This window comes from Nipponia nippon, unplaced genomic scaffold (genome assembly GCF_047370975.1).
Source record: "Nipponia nippon isolate SJK-2023a ecotype South Korea unplaced genomic scaffold, ASM4737097v1 scaffold_5, whole genome shotgun sequence".
In the NCBI taxonomy this organism is placed as follows: Eukaryota; Metazoa; Chordata; class Aves; order Pelecaniformes; family Threskiornithidae; genus Nipponia; species Nipponia nippon.
In genome coordinates, this window is record NW_028262369.1 from 45,033,653 (window position 1) to 45,055,146 (window position 21,494).

Below are 21,494 nucleotides of genomic sequence, written 5' to 3' on the forward strand. Positions count from 1 at the left end.
CATTGACATTGTTAGTGTAAGTGGGGAGGAGATGGAGGATGCTCAAACCTTCTCCCTTCGATGGTCCCCATTTTCTTTCCTGCCATTCAAGAAGCCCAACCAGATGAGAAAATCCTCAAGTACCCAGAATTAAGACAATACCAAGTGCTGAATTTTCAGGAGGTCTTCACTGACCCAACCTACATGGCAGATTCCTACTACTGGACAGTTTTCAATTGACTGTTCACAGCTGAGATTGCACCTGCAGCAATCCCAGACATAACCTGTGGAAGACAGTGGTGCATGGACTTGCCAGCTACTGTGTTATAATGCATTCACAGTGCTTCGCAGACTACTTTTTGTCTTTTTTTTTTTTTTTTTTTTTGTATTCTCATAATCTCTGTAATAGTTATTGCCATGGTTAAGTTCTCCTGATCCTGTCACCAGTCTTGCTTATAATTACTGGAAATTATGACATTAGTGGTTATTCCAGGCATCTCTCATAATAAGAAGCAGTTATAGTTGGCATTACCAACCAGGGATGTTAAAACAGATCTATGTATATAGATTCACACCCTTTTCAGACCAACAGAACAGTGTTTTGCAGCATGAAAGCTGATATTAGAAAGTCATGTTGCTGTCCTTTAATAGTGCTAGTATGACCTTGGCTTTGTGTAACATTTTTGTCTTATTTACAAAAGCCTAGATGGAGAGCTTGAAGAAAATCATGGGAAGTTGATTGTGAGAAGTAATTTCTCTGGAAAAACATATGATGAGGAAAGTTATATTTAAGATATACTTCTAATTTTTTTTCATCTGTCACTCTCTTGATATTTTTGAATTTGGGATTCCAGCAGTGTGCTCCAGCCTCGGAACTAGGACTGTGCTCTGGCCAGTACATGGGCCTCATGCTCTCCTCCCTTAGGCAGAAAGGGAATTTATATTTAGGTTTCTTAGGAGCAGAAACACAGGCTTGTTTGTATTTAGTTTGGGAAACAATAGGTGTTTTCTGCTAACTTGTGCAATACTGGAGGAGTGTTTCGTTGGGTGAAAGTCCTAGGAGAGGGTTTTGCTGCTAGGTTTGTCACACTGTTACTGATATGGAAGTGAGAGAAAAAATACACAAACAAGGAAAGCCCAAACCTTTTCCAATGGTTTCTTCAGTCACAATGGCTTCTGTGTGTCTTGCTGGTTTTGATGGCAGCTCAAGTAGTGTTGCAGCGGTGGCTGTGGTAGGTCACAGGCAATTCAACAGTTTGGCATATTTTGTGACAAGAAGCAGTTCCTAGACCTAACAGATGTTACCTTGCTAGTCTCTGCATGCTTGGGAAGGTCTGCTGCTGTGTGTGTGTGGGGGGGGGGGGGGAGGGTTTCTGTTTCAGAGCTTGATGACGAGTGATATCAAGTGACCACCTCTGGGACCAAGACGGCAGCCTGCGTGACGTGGGAACTCAGCATCCCCTCAGTGATGCCCTAGACCTTCTTTAAAGGTCCCTTCTGACCCAAACCATTCTATGGTAATAACAGCTTGCTTCCACCAACAGATCCTGTTTCTTTTGGGATGGCTGTGTAAAACTGGGCTGTGAAAGCCATTTGTGCTTGGTGATACAGCAGGATGAGATCAGTAATAGAACCACAATCCCCTTCTTCCAGAAATGTGCTGATTAAGATATCCTAGGTGGGTTCCCCCCCTTGAATTTGCATTATTTATAGAATTTACTTATCATAAGTAGCAAATGAATTGTTTAAGAAACAATGCTTGTGTTCCTCCAATATAGCAATGTATTTTATACAAGTAGCTGTAGTCTTTGATTGGGGAGTCATTAATAACCTGCTATCAGAGGCAATTATTTTAATGACAGTTTAGTGACATGACACCAGACTTGGAGCAGATGGGTAAATGGATTCTTAGAAAAATGTGGGTTTTGTTTTGTGATTATTATCTAGTTTTTGCTGATAAAAATTAAGTCAGGAGGTGGCCTAAGAATGAAAGCAGCAGAGCCTGAAAAACTGAGAGGCAACAAAGCAACTGAACTGTCTCTTACAGGTAGTAATAGAGAAGTATGAGAGCAGTGCCATCTCTTGCTTGCTATTCCTTTATTAAGCATTAAACTTTCTCAAATGCATGTTATGCTAGTAACTAGGTACTCAGCCAGATCAGGGCTTTGCCGTGCTAGTGATAAACATACAGTTTTGTGCACAATGGATGAAATTTGATTTTTTTTTTTTTTTAAGACCTATCATAGAGGTAATATCAGTGATATTAGAGAGCAGTACCTCCCAATTGTAGACATGCTGTATTTCAACCTCTCTGAACACAGAAACATTCACTGCTAAGGCAAGGTGATGGAAAAACTCATGGGAATGGTTTGACATTCATGTTGCTTCTTCACTCTTAATGTACTTACTGTGTGCTGCATCAGCCAAAGCTGGAGTGTGAGCACACTGGTATCAATGTTTGAAATTCACTATTTTGAAGGAAAAAAAAAAAATAAAATTGAGATGTAAGAGCTATGCTCTGTCGCTTTATTCTTTAGTAAATTATGTGCCACCAGTCACAGGTTGATCCAGTCCATACGGGTGTATTTGAAATGTGAAGTGTCCCTCTGAAACTGAGATTCCTGTCTGAGGAAGCTGTGAACGTGAAGCACATGGGGACCCTCCCCAGGAGTTCTGTAGTTTGCTCTGTCACCCATAGCTTAGTTCATCAGGAAACCCTTGGTAGCGTCAAAGAAGAAAGGAGACTTGTTCTTACTTGTAATTGAACTAGGAGGTCCAAAGCAGAATTTTCTTGGGGATGTATTTCCAGATTAGTCTCCTTTCTCCAAGGGAAGCTGGAAGTTGTGTTTCAGGACCCTATCTCTTCTCCTGCAGCTGGATTTGGTTACTACATTGTCAACACATTTGCTTTAATATTGTAAAACAATCCATTACCTTTCACTCTGGTTTCGCAGGCTTAATGTTTCTAAAACTTTTGCTGTGTGGTGACTTCATTCCCACCCATGGCTCTCAGCTGCAGCTGGGCACAGTCAGGCTCCGCTCACTGTCCTGACCAGCGCCGGTGCGGGACAGCCAGGCAGTCTCCTTGAGGGGACGTTTCAGAGCAGAGGAGGTGGGGCAGGGGGAAGAGGCCTCTGCGACTACTTACTTGGAGATGTACCTGTAGTAATGAAATAGCTAGTCAGCAGCTGCACTGGGGCTTGCACATCGGCCAGCAAATAGCAAATTTTCTTGTGCTGGCTGCACTCCATTTAAAGCTTGAAAATCAAGCCAAAGTGGTGATGTTGGCCACTGAGTTAGACCTGAGCTAGGCTTGAGGGTTTGTGGTGCAGATAGGTGAGGAATGAATGGGACAAAGGTTGGAGGAAGGGTGAGAAGCACAAACTTCTGATAACCTTACAGGGGATATTGCCTCGCTTTTGGAAAGGAGTTGTGTAACTGGTATATTTCAATGGATTTGTCTGGCTCTGCTGCAAGGTTGCAGTGGATTTGGAGAGCGGATTCTTAAAAATCAGTGAAACTCTTAGCACTTTCATCGTAATAGTACAACGTGGGGTCTCAGCAAGTTTGTAACGTAAATTTATTGATGTCAGTGCCGGTTGTACATGCCAATGACCTAAGTATTGTTGCAGCTCTGACAGTGGCAGTGTGTGGTCTTCCTGAAAATGTCTAAGTTATTATGTGTGTTACTAGAAACTGCCATGTATCCCTCTTTAAAAAGAGAGGCTGGTCTTGGAAATCAAAAGAGCTCATTTTTTTATCTATTAGCTTCACAAGGAATTCCTTATAACTATAACCACTGACCCAATGAGCCAAGTACCTCCATCAAATGTTTCACTTAATGATGTCTTTTACTACAGTTCAGCGACCCAATAGACTGCGTATCTGCATGGTGAGCTAAGTGCCTCCGAAAGCTCAGCAGTAAAACTTTCTGCGCATCAAATGCTTTGAAAATGTTCTCCCATGACTCGAGTAGGCTTTTTTTTTTTAGTGTAGCTTAGAAGAAATTGTACAGTAGCAAAACAAATCAGGAGAATCAGTGGCCACAAACCTACAGGTAATAATCAAAGATCAGTGTGCTCAAGAGAGGTGTTTTACAGTGTGTCAATATCATCAAGCACATCTCTGTGCTCAGAACTTCAACAGCAAATACAGAATCAGACCCATTCCTAAACTAACTGCTAAGATGTATATTTGGAGTTGATTGTTCTCTTAAATGCAGTTCTACTTGGGCTGCTTTTCTTTTTTTTCTTTTTTCTTCCCCCCCCCCCTTTTTTTCCTTTTTCTCTTCCTTCTTCCTTCTTCCTTCTTCCTTCTTCCTTCTTCCTTCTTCCTTCTTCCTTCTTCCTTCTTCCTTCTTCCTTCTTCCTTCTTCCTTCTTCCTTTTCTTTTTTTTTTTTTTTTTTTTAATATATCCATGCAATCCATCTCCCTCCCAGGTCTTGCAGAAAAACGCACTCTTGGATTGATTAGCTTGTGGTATTTACATTTTGCAGTGCATTAGAGTGATCAGAAATCAAATAAACTATGCTATGTGAATGGGCTATGGAAATAAACTTTTGTGCGATAAAGTTAATTGACTGCCCTGAGTAATTTTCGGGTTCTTTCTTTGTTCTAATTGCAATGAATTACTTTGTTTGCATTTCTGTTGAGGCTTTGCATGGCTTCTCCTGAGGCCTTGCCTTTTAATGTTTCCATTCTAACTTATCTGTGCAACAGGTCTGCTAACTACCTTTTAACAGCTCATCCTGTGAAAGGGGAAGATTTCCATCAGCAATGTCTTGTTGGTTGTACCCATCATATATGATCCATGTAAGTGCTCCTCGTAAACCAACCTGGGCTGGGGCACAGAGATCCTTTTGCAGTTTCCGAGGTATATGGTGCCTATGGGAATGAGGCATGGCAAAGGTGTAAAACTCAAGATTTTTTTTTCTGGGGAAGTTCAGATCCTTAAGATCAGTTTTGTAATGCAAGCTCAGTTTCTTGGAAAAGGCCCCACGTAGTTTTACGTTAATAAAAGATGTGTATTTGGCTTCATGTCAGAAATAGGAATTCAGAGTTTGAAAAACCTTTTAAGACTGTTACAGCTGTAATTGGTGTGTTTTGTCTTGGGTGGAGAATTTGGAAGGTTTATTTCGAGAGTATACACTCTTAAGGGCAGGAACTGTTACTCATCTGTGTTTGGAAAGCAGCACCAACACAATCTGGATAACAATAATACTACAGAAGGCTGAAAGAACAATTAAAGAGTGGAAATAATGACCTAAGGGAGAAACACGTAACCTAGCATGCCGACGACTGCACATCATGCGTTTGGGGAAATTGGAGGGGAGAGGGAGACCGAGAGAGTTGTTAGAGAGGCTAATACTCTCAGAAGAAACATGTTGAAATCTCTGCTTACATTTGATTGAAATGATATCAAGTAACTTGAAGAAAAGTCCTTTGAAACAGAAAGAGGGAATTTGTCCTCATTTATGTTTCCTCCTGGGAGAGCTTGCCTCGTTCTTCGGTTCTTTCTCTTTCCTTCCTTAATACACAGGGGGAGTCTCTCAATAAAACACCGTCCCCAAAGCCAGGCATTTTTTGTGAATGCCAGGAGATGTGCACAAAATCTGCCTTCTGCCTGGTAAATCCAATCTCTCAAGGCTGCCCCTCCAGAGCAGCCTGGGTGCTCTCCAGGCAACCATTCTCCCTCCAGGGTGGATAAACCAGTAACACCTCACGTCCTCATGGCACTTATCAACTTGTTTCTTATGGTTCTTACAGGTTTTAAATGTTATTGTGACAAATAATCATGTTTCTGGAACGGCGTAGGATGTATGTGAGCCTTGGCTGTGTGTTGCAGGTGGCAAGATTGAGGCAATGCATCCTGGGGATTTTCCAGGATTACAGGGGAGTTTGTGACTGAAGAGAATTGGGGATTCCTGGGTTTTCTTCTCTGCATCTCCAGGAGGCCTCTCTCATACAATCTGTACTACAGACCTGAGCTTCAAATACCTCATGACTAACAGACCTATCGAAATAGAACAGATTTTTTTTTTTTTCTTTTCTTTTTTTTAAAAAGAAAAAAGTGAGGCAAGACTTTCTGCTCTTCTGTCTTCTGGAATACGTCAAGTATGTCTGTACATGCACTTTTTTCTAAAATAATTCTTTAAACTACAAACAAATTATCATTTTCTTCCTGGCTACGTTAGTTTGTATTGTATTACTTATGGCTTTCATGAGAAGGCATTAAAACAAAGCAGAACAACTACAAAGTAACTACCAGGAAGAAAACAGGGTTTTTCTAGTGTCCTTGGCCTCGATTTTATCACCCAAAAGTGATCGCTTCCTTTCTGGAGCTTTTTTCTTGTTTTGTGTATATCATTTCTGTGTGGAGTTGTTCACATGAAATCAACCTCCAAACAGTGCCAAAATGTAAGTTTAACAAATTAGGTGAGGTAAGTTGGGGTGAAGTTTATAGCATCAGTAAAGTGATCCTTTAATAAATCAATTGTAGTCTAAATATTTGAAAATACCTGTTATTAAAATTCTGTTATTTTCTTCACAACTCCCACACTCAATAAACGGACAATGATTCTGCATTATTAATTACTTCCAAGTATATAAATGGGGGCACACAGTTCTAGAGCAGCAGACAATCTCACTAAATCTACCTCCTCTGTCTAGTCACAGACTGGCAACCCCTGACACCAGTGTGCTCTACCATCACTCACGGAGCAGTCAGGCTGTGCAGCGCCCGCCTGCAGCATCTTGGCCAGAGCCCCTCTTGCCTACTTGGAGCTGTTGCTCTATGCTGAACAAAACGTTACCAAGACACGGTTGATGCTGCTCCGCCAGACTTCCTCAGGACCCTGCCACACCAGGTGACGTACCAGCCAGTTTTTCTGACAGCAAGGAAAGGTGTCTTAAATCTCTCACCCCAGAAAGTACAGTGAGGTTTTTTTAGTTTTCTTTTTTCCCTGCAGGATGCCCAAGCGGTAAAGCTGTGTCATAGCTGGATATATAAAAAACAAGGAAAAAAAAAAAAGAAAAATTTTGTTCCCTTTACTCTTTTTGGCAAAGGCTGTTTTCTTGGTCATGTTGAATATTGCTAAGCATGTCGTTGGAGCAAAAAAAAGCCAGTCTTAAAATAATTTAATCCTAGTACTGATGCTGCTCCTCTGTTTAGATTCCACTATTAATATTTATATGCTGTTCTTGAACTAAAGTTCTTGGATGTTTCCTATTTTCCCTCTGAAAACAATGTTTGGTAAGAATTGTTGATTATTTAGGTCTGTAGAGCTGGTCATTGTAAGCCAAGACATAGCAGGGTGACTGGTGACCTTGTCTTGCTTTTGGCTGGGATTTCTTCAGCCTGGTCTGACCAGGTCCAGCAGTCACCTTCCTGTTTTGACATTTGTGGTCACTTTGCTGCTTTGAAACATGCAGACAATATCGTGTCCTTGACCTCCTTGTCTCCTCCCCAACCTATAGGTAACACTCCTGAAAATCTTGATGCATTGGGTAAAGTTGACTTGTGAATTTTGTTTGCATACAAAGAAAAGGAAAATTAAAGCAGAAATGTGTAGCATGAATTGGGGTGTGGGAATCTGAGAGGTACAAAAGGAGTGGAAAGGCAGCAAGAGGCTCAGGTGAAGAACAAGGGCTGTCACTGGGAGCGAGTGTGGAGGATCAGCTGGGGTTTCAGTAACGCAAGTGAGCAGAAGAGGGAGACTAACCTAAAGAAAGAAACAAAAATCAGAAGACGTGCCCCAGCCCCACCTTCTTGGGGTCAGCGCCCCTTTCAGCTTCAGCATCTGAGGTTCTGTATCCAAAGACATGCAGGACTTGGGGGAGGCTGCAGCCGCAAACCCTAGTGTTGTGGGACTCATAGGAAGGTCTTCTGTAGGAAGAGTAGCACATTGCTGTAGAGTACTTGAACTGAATTTGCTAAGTGAAAAACCAATTTGGCGTGGTTTGTGAGGCAGCTATAGTGTTTGATTTTAAATAAAACCATACTGCAATAATAAGCTTCCATTTTCACAGCGTGAGTTGAATGAATTGCTTAAACATATTCCATCAATTATTCCATGCCGTGTTTTTTATCTGTAATTTATATACATTGTAAAATAAAACTATGTTTATTAAATGAAAATTAAAACCAATAACACTTACTGTGGCAGGTCCCTAAAATACATAAATGATAATTTATTCAGGCCTTGTTAATACTTCAAAGCAATGATAATAATCTGGCGTATTTTATTTAGTTTTTTTCCTTTAGATTAAAAGTGAATCAAGATTAAATATTTATGAAACATAAATATCCTCATGTCCCTTCCATGTCCATGTCCTTCCTTTTTATTATATTTTCTTTTGGAGCTATTCCTCCCCTGTTATCTCTCTTGCTTTCTACTCTAGTTTGTGGGCTGATCATAATAGACATTTACAATACTCCATATTTCTTACTGTGGAATTCAGGCGCAGGTAGACCTACAGACCTTCTCTTAACATACAGCTATAACGTGCTGCTTTGCTATAGGAAGCAGAGCACTTTGAAGAGCAACTCTTCTTTGATGCATGTGGGTTAAGATCAAGTTGTAAAGAGCAGGACAGCTATAGTGATGTAGTACAAGATATAAACACCACAGTATTAATTAGAAAGGCCTGCCTCACTTTTCTATTATTCTGCACCAACACTCTTCTGCTTACACGAGTGGAAAGAAACCACTGTGAAACAGGAATCGAGCTGCGCGGATGACTGAAGCTCGGTGTCCCCCAGGGAGCAGTGCCTCATGAAATATTTTGTATGGGAACAGAAGTGCTGGATGTTTGAATGTGCCTTAGGAATACCCATAGGTGGCATGTGGCATGTGTGCATGTGTCTGTAGGCATGCCAGCAGCTACTGAATGGCTGTCAGCACTTTCTGTTGTACAAACAGTGACTTGTTTGGGGTCCTTCCCACAAACACACTTTATTCCCTCTGGTGCAGAGTCCCTGTTTTACTATGTAATTGCAGCTGACAGCCTGGATTGGTAGTATCCAGCAAACATTCAGCAGCATCAGTCACAGGGTGATTGACATGAATGCCGCACAGGGAGGCTCTTGCTCTGTGAAGGTTTTGGTTCGCAGCAGTATGCTAAACAATTGGTGTTACTGGAAGCGTCCTAACATCCTGCATCTCAAACGGAGAGTCATTTCCCCCTTTTACGGGGAATTTACCGATCCTGAAGCATAGGAAGAACAAGATGTGAGTGGACAAAATGGTGACGCCAACACTAGTTTTTTCTGCTGTTTGTTTCACCCTGTGTTTTATTAATAACTAATGTTAAAACCTGTAGTCCTTACCAAGGTAGGGCACCAGTGATCTCAGCAGGACACTACAGCTGAGCCACCATTAATCCAGACAGCATAAGGAGCCTGCATTCCACCAACATCTTGCTTTACCTTGCATCTGAATTATCAACTCGGGTGTGCACAGGACATACATAGCAGAAACTGCCATAAGCCTGATAGTTAATCTAGGACTTAAAGGAAATTACAGGGAATAGGAAATAAGGGTCAGGACCTTCTTGGGGCAATGGTGAAAACTCACCTAGTATTGCAAGTCCAAGCTCGCATGCCAGACTTCAAGACTGTCAATACATTGGAGAGGGTTTTGCTCTGCAGAGGAGCAAAAAGGGGTCTGGAAAGTATCTTTGCTGAAGGGAAGCTTTGTCTTGTCCCACTGATGTGTGCTGGACCAGACTATGTCTATCAAGTAGCTTCTAGTGTTGCTCCCTTCAGTTTAGGTCCACTGACATCAGGGTAGGCACGTCTGCGCTCCGTCTGAGGGTCAGGCCCTCTTCATTTAGCAAAGGTTTTTCATATTGTTGGCAAATTGCCCTTAGAAAATGAATCTTTTCTCTACAGGCTTACATGCAACTGAAATTGCTGGACTGGCATAGAAGTATTTGGGCTCATGCCAACATCACAGGGTTGTATAGCTCTAGGATCTGATGCTGCTAAAAATTTATCTGTAATTTTCTTGGCTTGCCATTAATTTAATCCTCTTTGTCTGCCATTCCAAATTCCAGACTGCAGCAGATGCACCAATATAGAATTTCCCTGGAAAACAACAGCAACTTCTGTGATATATCTAGACTATGGGCTTCAAATTAGGGGTTAATAAAAAGTGTTGTTCAGTATTCCAGGAAATCGTCAAGATCACTAAGTATTGTACTGACTTGACCTGTGTTACATTGAACTCACTCTTTCCATGTTTCCAATAAAAACAGACACCAGATTGTTCCCAAACCAGTGTCAAACTCAAGTTAAAAATAAATCCCCTCCTAATTTAAATGGTAGTGTATATACTAAATATATCACCCCAAAATATATCTGTCTAAGGAAAACTGTCTAAAATATATCAACCCTGAAATCTCCCTTGGGGCTTAGGCAAAATCATGGTTTTCAGTGATGATTCCTGAAAGTTAAAATAATCCTTCCTCACTTGTAAGCCACCTAATCCTATTTGTTTTACTCTGTTTTTGTTGCAACACTGAACCAGCTTTGTTTCATTCAAGCACGGGATTTGTAAATAACTAATTATAGCCCTGTTTTTTCCCCTTGAAGCATTACACCTCAGAGAACAGCCCCTTTTCAACTACCAGGCAGTTCAGGGGAGGCGGTGGACTTGGTCTCAAAACAGTAGGGTACTGCTGACAAGCTCTCTTGGACCACTTCACCTCCTGCTCTCGAAACAGCAATCAGATGAGCCAGAGGGCAACTTTAGGAAAATATTTTTCTCTAGTAGCAGTAACATCTGCCTCCTTGGCAGCCTCCGCTGGCAGTTGTGTTGGAAGCTGTGGGTTTGCCCCTGGCCCTGCCGCGTATTTACATTGCTGAGAGGTTATCCTGAGCACCGCTGGATCCTGTTACCTGATTTTCTTTTGTTCTGTCTTTTTCCCTCTCTGATGCATTGGCTGCTTAACTCTTTATGGGTAACATGTAAAGCGAAAATTAAGTGTGCCGTACGAGATGAAATGTATTAATTTGTAAGTCTTAACTGGTAAATTCCTTTTGGATTAGAGATTCAGCTTTTCTGATCTGTTTAGCTGTATTTATTTTGCTTCAGCCGAGGCAATTTCATCATCGCTGTCTGAGCTTTTGAAGGTGCCGCCCTCCACATCTGTGTCCTCTGCTCTACACCAAATTCTCTTTGGTGCTCATTTCTCCTTCGTTTTACTCTCTTCTTCTGAGTAACTGATTTTTGACCGGTGCTTCATTTCAGTGGAATGATGTTATTATAAAGACAATTATAAAGTAATCAGCACGGGCATATCAATATTTATTGAAATACTGAAAAAAAAAAATTCCATTGGCGATGAGAAACTCCTGGCAAGAACTGACATGACAATATGTATTTCACCGATACAGTAAGAGAACTTCAACTTCAACAAGTAACTCACTGCACATTCTAAGATTTCCATGGATTTAAATCCAAGGCAGCTGCAGAACATCTGTAATACAAATAGTCAGACTTTACAGATTGTCTGTTTACAAACACAGAACAACTATAATAAACCAGCCAAAGCCAAACCTTTTGAATTTTAGTCTGCTTTTACTAATATGTCCTGTAATCAATAAGGCAGTCAGAAGTAAATGTCAGGTTACAAAGTAGTTAACAATTAACATGAGGGGTTTTTTTTGGTGATTTCCCCGCCCCCTGTGTCCATCCCCCCCCCCCCCCCCCCCACGTACTTTGGGCAATCTGGTGGGATTCTCGGAACCACAGATGTGGGCAAATATATGTTAGTTTATCTGAAATGGCTTCCATGAAACTGTATGAAAAATTCTTCTTTTCTTCTATGACCTTATTTTAATTCTTTTGTCCTGTATATAGATAATGGTGCTGTGAACACAGTTAGCAATATTCTTTTAAGCTTTTTTCTTTAATATTCACTGAGATTCACTGTAGCATTTCAACAGGAAAAAAGAGAAAATAGAGAATGCAAACACTTGAAATATGCTTTGTTTTGCTTTTAGGAAGGAAGGATTGACCATGCTTATCTTGTACACGTGGGTATACGTATTTCACAGGCACCGTCAATTGCCACCCGCATCTTACTTTCTGTTAGTTTAGTTTGTTTGAGGGAGAACGCTATTATTTAAATAATGCTTGCATGTCTGCTGTGTGGATGACTAAGGGAGCTGTGCATGGTTTGCTTTTGGTCCGTATGACAGTATGTGTGTTCTGTGATATAAGACAGGCATGGAGGAGTTGCAGACACGAGGCTTTGCTGTGTTTGTACCCTATGCATGGACAGAATATTAGAGCTGATTAATACAGGCGATTAAAATAGTGCGCTTTGTACTAATGCAGATGCAATAACTGATGTCTTTGGTATACAATGTATGAATGGTTGGAAAAAAATAAGAGAAATGCACCTTTTCAAGTTCACATGAAACAGAAAAAGCTATAACTCACATAATTTACAATAGATTTAAATAAACTACATTTAGGATTATGAAGATTTACAGACACTTAATCAAGTGAATGATTTTAATTTGTAAAGACCCTTGTGTGTCCCTGAACTATGTTCCACTAACTTGAAGACATGCTACAGTAAACACATATATTTGGCTTCTTCATTCTGGCTATATCTTATATAACGATGAAACCAAAGAACAATAAATTAGCATCATAATTGTCTACAGTGGAAACTATCATATACAATATAAATAAACTATTCAAAAGCCAGCAATCTTCATGAAAAAAATTAAAGGATTAGGATTTTATACAGTTTCTACAAGTGATTGTGCAGCCGATAATCTCAAAAATTAAAGTCAAAATGAAATACCCCTACTGATTTTAGTGTCTCACGACATACAGTAATTAAGTACTGGTAAAATAATTACCAATTTAAAAGAAATAATAAGGAAATCACTGCTCTGCAATTTTATCACAGTTTTTTCCCCACAGGACCTAAAGAATGTAAACACTATGTTTTTGTTAATGTTAGAGATTAATACTTTATTTTGAATGTCTGTTGATCCACACCTGCACAGTTACCTTTAAGGATAACAAAATAAGGCAAGACTTATAACTGTGGCACTACATGTTAATACTGATATCTTCATTTGGACAGAGAGAATTGTTTGTTCTTCTCTAATATTTGTTCTGCAGCAGACTTTGGCCTACATAGACATAGCAGTATCACTCTTCTTTCTTTGCGTAAAAGATGTGTATTACCTAACTTTAAGAAGTTTCATTGGATATTGGATATTTGAGTTGAAATTTAATTTCTTAATTACTGGCAATTTTAAAGATCATTTCTTAATAAGCTCCATGGCATCATCAGGTCATACAATTCATTTGCCTATTCTTGCATCACTAAATGCCTTTTCTTAATTTTAGTTTTAGTTTTTTAACATCAGTATTTGATGTCCTAGAAAATATTTTGTGTGTGTGTCAAAAAGCTATCATTTGTGATGGCTAAAATAACTTCATTTCCTTTATTTGGAAATGGCCGTGAATATATAGCAGAGCCATATTTTAGCCACTGCACTAGTTAAGTATATAGTTGAATTGGCTAATTTTAGAATATTTATCTTAGCTGTTTAATAGCTATCCGATAACAGTAGTAGAAGAGGGATACTGCCTGATCGAACAACATGAACACGTGACAAAACAAACTTCAGAACATAGTAAGAATGCCAAGCTAACTGGATAACAGACTCTTTATATTAGTGATTTGCAGGCCTCAGAGACCGACAGTCAAAACCAGCCTCTTAGGATTTGGTGGCGATACTACATAGCACGTGGCCTGCGCCAGCTCTCTCTTACAGATTGTTGAATGGATGCCACGTCATTTATCGCAGAAGAAGTAAGTGTTGGGTCCTTGGACGGATGACAGAAGATGCTATAGATGCAGTTTTGCATCTATTATAACTGTTTTAGAAGTCCTGCTGTACAGCGAAGGAATTCAGTGCACTCAAATTCCCCACTATCTTAGCTCGATAATACGGATCAGTTTTTTTTCTCCTAAGTTTCTTCATATTGGCAATCAGCAGAGTTAAATATACAAGAATCATTCTGTCCTTTTGCATGTTGACATTGGTGATAGCATCCACTTGGTAAGTTCACTTCACTCCAGTATAAAGTCCTATATAGATTCCTTTGGGGATGTGTAGCATATGATTCACAGTTTGCAATACAAATACCCTGATACATCACTTATTTACTATTAGTATTTGATTATTATACCATTTTGCAAAGTCTTAAAACCACGTTTTAATTAGTGTTGCTTGGAGCAGTTCAGAATATATTTTTTTTTCCTTGAAAGCAGAAGCTCTAATGGGTATAATTTATGCTCTCTTTGCATGCAGCATTTCAATGAGAAGGTTATTACACGGCACATCCCCGTTCAGGTGTTTGTAGTAGAGGTATTCTTCGGCCTGCATACTGATGGCCCGGATTTCTGGTAGTCGCAGGAGAAGCTGCCCAAATTTGTCTGTTTGCTGTGGGTAATTACACATTGTGTAGTCCAGCAGAGCAGCATTCACTTGTTCCTGAACACCTTCCACAAGCTGGAAGTTCTCAAGATTTTTGACATCTGAATGATGATAAAAAAAAAAAAGTAACAACAATTCAGTTGCATTTTAATTCCTGTTTACGAAGGCAGTGTTTCACTAAATGGATGTATTTTTTTTTGCTCCTGACAAAAGCATACTTTACAAGCTGCTGAATATTCAGTGAACCCTTTTGCGAACTTTCCTGGGAAAATGATCACAAAAGAGCTTTAGCGGAGTGTCTTGTTGAAATTCTGCATATACCTCAAATCAATTAGACACCAATGGAGTCTGAGCAAGGTCAGCTCTTTTCATAGCTTACAAAAAGAAAGGTTGAGGATTCCTAAAGTAGAAGACCATAATATATTGCTAGCAAATGAGTCCCAAGAGGAAGCCCTATCTTTAACCTAGTATGTTACACAATTCATATAATTCTGTATTAATTTTTCTGACCCAAGGTGAAATCTGTGTCCAGGGTATGATGTAGTTAATTCTAATAAAAAGTGACAGGGTTCTTGTTTCTGTTTGACATTTTCTAAATGATTCTGAAAGCCTTTGACTTGTCTAGCCTATGTTAATGAACCATCTGGTACACTCCAGTGACTGCCAAAATAATCTTCCCTACTAGAAACTCTCTAAAATATATATTTCACTGACTAATGATCTTTATAAAATGAAATCATTGTCCTTTGGGTAGAATACCAGATAAGAATGGTGCCCTTTAACCTGAATATGGTTTCTGAAATCCAACACTGATTTTTTTTTTTTTTTTTTTTTTGATATTGTACAACAGGGGCATTTACATCAGTAAGGCAGGTACAGTTTGTTCACTCTGCCTCTGTTTGATTATCTGCTGTTCCTATACAGCAAGTTCAGGCCCTGGAAATGCTGGTCAGAGATAAATGCCAGTATATTAACTCCTCATTATTTGCTTCCCTGTGTAAAAATTATTCTGATGGCATTGTCTTTTGACATGTCTGGAGACAGAAGTTATTCTAAAGCTTGCAAATTAGAGTGCTCCTATAATGCAGAAAGAGTGAAGTGATCAAAGTGCTCTTGGTGGGAGAACTTGTTTTGGTTGATGTTTGATCATTTATACCATCAGTAGAGTACTGTAACACAGTTTCTTGCAATGCTAAACCACGGTGATACTGACCATAACTATGGTGCTAATTCACTTTGACTAAAGACAAATCTGCTCTTCTATGGATGTTCTTGGAACACAGGAGATGTGGAATTTGGCAGAATTTGGTTCATTGTAAATGCCAGCCTTTGATTGGAGGGGAAATGAGTGTTTTCCTTTGCAAAACAGGAACACACATTGGTCCCCCAATGCAACAGCAGCCTGGGAGGCTGTGTAAATTGGGTCTCACTGCACCTTTTCCTAGAAGTGCTTTACATAGAGCAAATATTGGTTCCTGCACGTAACGGTGTGCTGGAACACGAGGGAAATGGTTGGAGGAGGCAAACATTTTCTTCAGGACAAGGGGACAGGAAGGATGCCAAGGATCCCAATGGCAGCCCAGGGTAGCACGCACAGCCTCCAGGGCCTGAGTTACAGGCTTTGAGCAGGAGCCTCTCTGGAGCGTGCTGGCTGCCAGCTGCACTTCAGGTTCACTCTTGCATGAGCTGGGGCGAGTGTTTCCTGCTGTGATCATTGCTCCCTGCCTCTTTCCTGTCCCAGTTTCACTGTGGAAATGAAGCAAGTGGCTCCCGGATTTGTGCTGCTTGTTTGGGAACTGGGGACACAACCCCCGTCTGAATTTTGCTAGCTGGCTTAAGGAACTTGCTAGCAATACTGAAATTACGACAGCTGTCCAACAAGAATCGTCTGAACTTTGCATTATCCAAAGCGAGAACTGGAAACTTCAAAGCTGCTATGCCTGGTCCCTTAGCTATTCAAACTGATTTATCCAAAGTCTTTTTGCCAGTGTCTCTGGAGATCTTTGGATAATCATGTTTTCATCTATTACACTGGACATTTTCTCACACAAAATATAGCTGTTTATTATTTTACGTACCTACGTAAAACTCCCAAGGTATTTTGTAGCAAGTGTAACCTGGTTTAAAAATTGGATGTCCTAAGCATATTTTTATAAAGTTAAGAAAGGAACAGTGTCAACTATCACAATTATTTTAAACAGGTTGCTTTCAGATGCAAAATGCAATCATGAATGAATTGTTAGAACGTAAGAAATTCCCACAGAAAACAGGGACTGTGCTGGAGATTAAACTGTGTTAAACAGCAAGATAAAATATATGATTTCAGAATCAGTATTTCAAACTTTTTTCCCCTGTTAATAATAACTTTAAACATCGGGAAGTTTTAGAAACTGCTAGCTGATTCATCCCCCTTTAAATTCAAAGGGCATCTTTCTGTTGCTCTCTGTCTGTTTTGAATCATACTGTGAGATTAAATTGTGCTGACTTCTTAGAAAACCAGGTTCATTCCCATTTTTGCTCTCTGTCTAAATGCTATTGCATGGAATATATATTTATTTGCAACACCACAAAGTCAATTTTTACAAAGATCAAGCAGAAACAAAATCTGAGAAGTGCAAATTTTCTGTATTATCTTGCAAAAAGTGGTGAATTCAATGTATATTTTATAGAGATGCATTCTGTCTTCAGCTGTATTGATATCATACTCTAAGTCAAAAGGAGGCATAATATTTTATCTTTATTACCCCCATATACAGGATCGGTGTCTTCTGGCACCTGTACCTGTACCTGTGCGTTGTATAGGTGTTTCTATACATTCATCAGCTACGTGGCCTGGCTGAACTACATGGAAGTTGCAGAACTGCGGAGGAAGAAGGTCTGTGTTGGTTTTTTTTCTCGTCTCAGTGGACAGTTCTTTAAATACTCATATGTGGCAACATAAGCATTGAAGTCAGATGTAAAAACAAGTCCAATTAACACTAACAGTAAACAAAAAGTAGTTCTGGGGCTTCCAGCCTGAGGAAATACTTTCAATGTATTTCCTCTACACAAATTCTTTATGTTTGTTGTGAGGCTCAGTGCTTATAAACAAGATGTTATTAGCTAACCAGTGAAAATACGTAGAATTTTCCTGGCTGTTTCTGTACAGAATCATATACTCACAGTCCAAATGATTACAGTTTAGGACATCACTACACAGTTCATCCGTGTGTAGATCTCTCCAGGACTACAATCATAATAGTGGGGATGCAGAGGCAACCTGACAACCAGTTATGTATTTTGGAGTGAGTCTTCATGAAGTAACCACGATTTTTGGATATGACTTTTGGCAAGTGCTCTCATATCATGTATGCTAACAATAAATGTTGCACTAAAGCAAATGAGACATATTGGAGAGAGAGAGAGAGAGAGAGAAGTCGAAGGATATGTGCTGAGAACACCCTGTAAAGCTCCATTGTCGTGTCTCAAGCTCCCGTATGATATTTTCTATATTGTTAAAAAAGAGGTTTGACAAACACATAGTTGCAATATAAATTACGTAGTTATTTTTGAGAGAGAATCACAAACTCTAGCTCTGATAAAGATGAATAACAATAAAAGGAAAACGTGTGAATATTAAGTTATTTCCAGTAGCTCCAAGTTCTGCAGGTAGAACAAGAAATGCTATACAGTTTTCACTTCTGGTACTTAGTATTTAGCTGATAGTGATACAAATGTTATTAAATAATAACTTTGGTTTCTAAGTAGATGGTTTTCCTGTGCTTTGGGCTTGTTTTTCTTCTTGGTATTTATTATATAACTCTGGCTAAAGGTACGTGATTTAGTTTTCCAAGTATTTCCTTTTTGACAAAGATCCTTTGAATGCTAATGAGTTAACTTGGTGAAACATCAAGCAATTCTGGTGCAAGTCTGTCGAAGGCAGTGGTGTACAATGAGCATGAAATCTGCTACTGATGTGTACAGCACAACAGTCTTTTAGGTTTTCATATAATTCTTCGTTCCTGTCTGCTTTTTAGAATTGGAATGTCTCTTATCAATCTTTACATCGGTTAGTAACAATTTAAAGTACACGTTTAAGCTTAATGCACGAAATCATTTTCCGAAGTTTAGACGCTTGTAAATTAAATGAGTAGGAATAGATCCCCCCCTCCCACCCACACACCCTTTAAATCCTAGCAGCTAGAAAAAGTGTTTTGTGTTGCTACAGTAAGTATCAGTCTCTTATCTCTTCTACTTTATTCACTCAGGGACTAATTACCAACTTTTTACATGAAACAGCCTTACTGTGAGATCACAGTGGGGCGCACATCTTTTTCTATCCTTATTGGAAAGTAAACCCTTAGGTCTTCTGGAATATATTATATGTTTTACAAGAAATAGCAATTGCTTTTCTGTCAAACAAAGAATTTTTGTTCTCTATAGCTTACTTTTGACGATTAAGACAAAAACAGTATTATAGTGTGTCAGGATCTGCTCTGCAGTCACAGTAAAGATCTGCCAGTATTCCCAGAAATCCCCCCATTTTGATTATTTTCTACATCTGCTGTAAAGCTGTGCATTAAGCTGAAACTGTGTACAACATTCAGCCTGCGGAGAACACTTTTGCATTATTTTCCCCAAAAGTGGGTCTGGTCTTTAGAGGGGGAAAATATTTAGGTTTCAGAGAGATTTTCTCCCTCTCATATTCCGAACATGAAATACTGAAGATTTGGTGATCTACTAATCTGTAGAGAGCTTCCCTTGGTCTGGGAATTTTGAAAAGAAAAATGAAACAGAATGAGAGATTTAAATTTGAAAAATAGTAACTCTTTAGGAGCAGCGTAAATATTTCTGAAAGAAAGCTGCGTAAATTTTACTGCTCACATCTTTTATCAGGTACTCTTTCTACATGAAGTGACGAAGAGGTGCGTGCACACACAGCTGAGCTGCCTCTCTGCATTCTGCACCATTGCAAGGCCTGGTATTGCAAGGATGAAATAATGTTGTGTTTAGGCTTCTCCATGGGGAGAAATTTCTCACCTTCATAAGGCTGGAAACAGTCTTACAAATACTCCAAGCAACAGGACTCGATAGCAGCCCAGGGTTGAGCCTCCTCACCCTGAATGGGCTAATGAGCCCCATCATTTAAGGACTTTATTAAAACCCAACCAGTCCCAAAGCTTAGTAGCTCTTTGGAATGTCTGTTAAACGTGTAGGTAAAATATGACATCTTCCAAACTCTAGTGATGGCATTTTTGGCCAGGAAGGCCTTCAGGCTCATTCTCCAAGAGGTTTGTCTGTTCTTTCCAGCCAGACTGCATGGCCTACTGAGCAGCATTGCCTCCGCTTAGAAACACACTGTTTATCAGGGAAAGATACCTCTCAGCCCAAAGTCAGGGTTCCCATCAGGGGCTTTGGTGTGAGGTCAATTCCCGTTCAGGATTGAAAATGGAATATGTTAATTCTGATGAAGGCTTTTCTCCCAGAATAGTTCAAAGAAGGGGGACTACCCAGTATGGAGGTGGTGTAACCAAACCTTCCTCTATTTAAAGACAGCTTTTTTCTAGTTTCTTTGTCCACTTTCTGATAGCCTTGCAAGCCCTCTGGGTTACGGGACTTAAAACACAGGTAGATTTTGACATGTGATAAAAAATTTGTTGAGGGCAAGAGTAGTTGATAAAGTGCCAATCTCTGAAAATTACCCACAATTCTCCTTCATTGAAACTAATGGAAACAACAGTGGTTCCATATAGCACATCTGTCATGAAGGCAGATGTATGCCATTCTATAGCTAAGCCTTCTTGACAGACAAAATGCTATAAAGAAGGAAGATCTATGGTAAAGATAAGCTCCTTACTGCAAAATTCCCTTCAGTTTTATTACAGCAGGGTTATGCTGAATATTATTTAGTTAGAAGTCATGGGAAACAATTTTTGATAGACGTGTTTGTTAATCAGTGGTAAGGCGTTACATTTAGCACTTTCTAAACCTTGAAAAACCTTTACATTATAACAAAAGAAATCACTTTTATTTTCTTGACTCCCAAGTCCAAACTGAATGCTTAAAAATCTTTTCCTGCCTTTAGCAGGATTCTTTTTTGGCAGTGGTTAAGCTATCTGTAACAGTGCACCAATCAATCTCTGACTGTTTGTTAGGGTCATAAAGTAATTTTCATTTTCAGTTGAACATGACATCAGATAATGGGCACATTGTTTTGAACATCTTGATTAAATTCTTCTATAGCAATGTATTTCATTCACACCTAAGTACTGGGCAAAATGCTATATATTTTTAAAGAGAGAATAGGATGCTTGTGAGAGAACAAGCTGTAATTCTTAGTCTGAATCCTATTTCATCCCCTCAGTATTCAATCTTGATGGACCTTTGGTTAGTTTCAGAACAGCTCAGACTCAACTAAAACTTATTTTGGTGTAGTTTTATAGTGGTAGGCTTCTTTATAGTATTATTTAAAATACTGAAGCGTGTTTTTCTATTCCAAAAAGATTGTAAAATGACAGATTCTTACTGAGAATATAATCTCCTCATGTCTATTAAGAACCGTGCTTATTGACTTTTGCAAAGAATTTTATAATTGCTTTTGCTACTGTTAGCTCTGCAATGGAAAGGGAGATATGGGGAAGTAAGCTGGATTCCTCTCCTTGTGTAACTGTGAAATTATTTTACTAAATTTCAGTTGTTTCTTTTCTTGCAGTCCCAGTAAAAACAAAGGGCAAAGCCTAATTCGATCTCTTGAATCTTTGGTGTAATTACTGAGTCACCACTCAGGAAAATAAAACAGCTTGACTTTCAACAGCTCAGGCTGAGTTTACTGACTTAAATGTTAAAAAAACAAACAAAATCTCCACCCACTTCTCGTCCTGGCACCCCAGGAACCAACATCCTTATTACTTGCAAATGAGGCATATATGATATGGTAGTCATTGAAACACAATAAAACAAGATCCTGACAGGCCTCTTTGGAGGAAGAGCTGCTCACAAGTCCTGGCCCAAAGTCCACAGCCAGTTACACCCTTAAGTAAAGTCCAGTGTTTCTCACTGA

At 39.4% G+C, this 21,494-nt stretch overlaps 1 protein-coding gene across 2 annotated transcripts in view; it reads right to left on the reverse strand.

Annotated features, from left to right (window-relative positions):
* Positions 1-11,710: 11,710 nt before the first annotated feature.
* Positions 11,711-21,494, reverse strand: part of NR5A2 (nuclear receptor subfamily 5 group A member 2) — an 88,474-nt gene continuing 78,690 nt past the window's right edge. For both annotated transcript variants that reach the window (XM_087731617.1, XM_087731618.1), the window contains one exon: positions 11,711-14,556. In XM_087731617.1, coding sequence (XP_087587743.1) covers positions 14,309-14,556 — 248 coding nt within the window. In that variant the 3' untranslated portion in view covers positions 11,711-14,308. The remainder of the gene's footprint in view (positions 14,557-21,494) is intronic.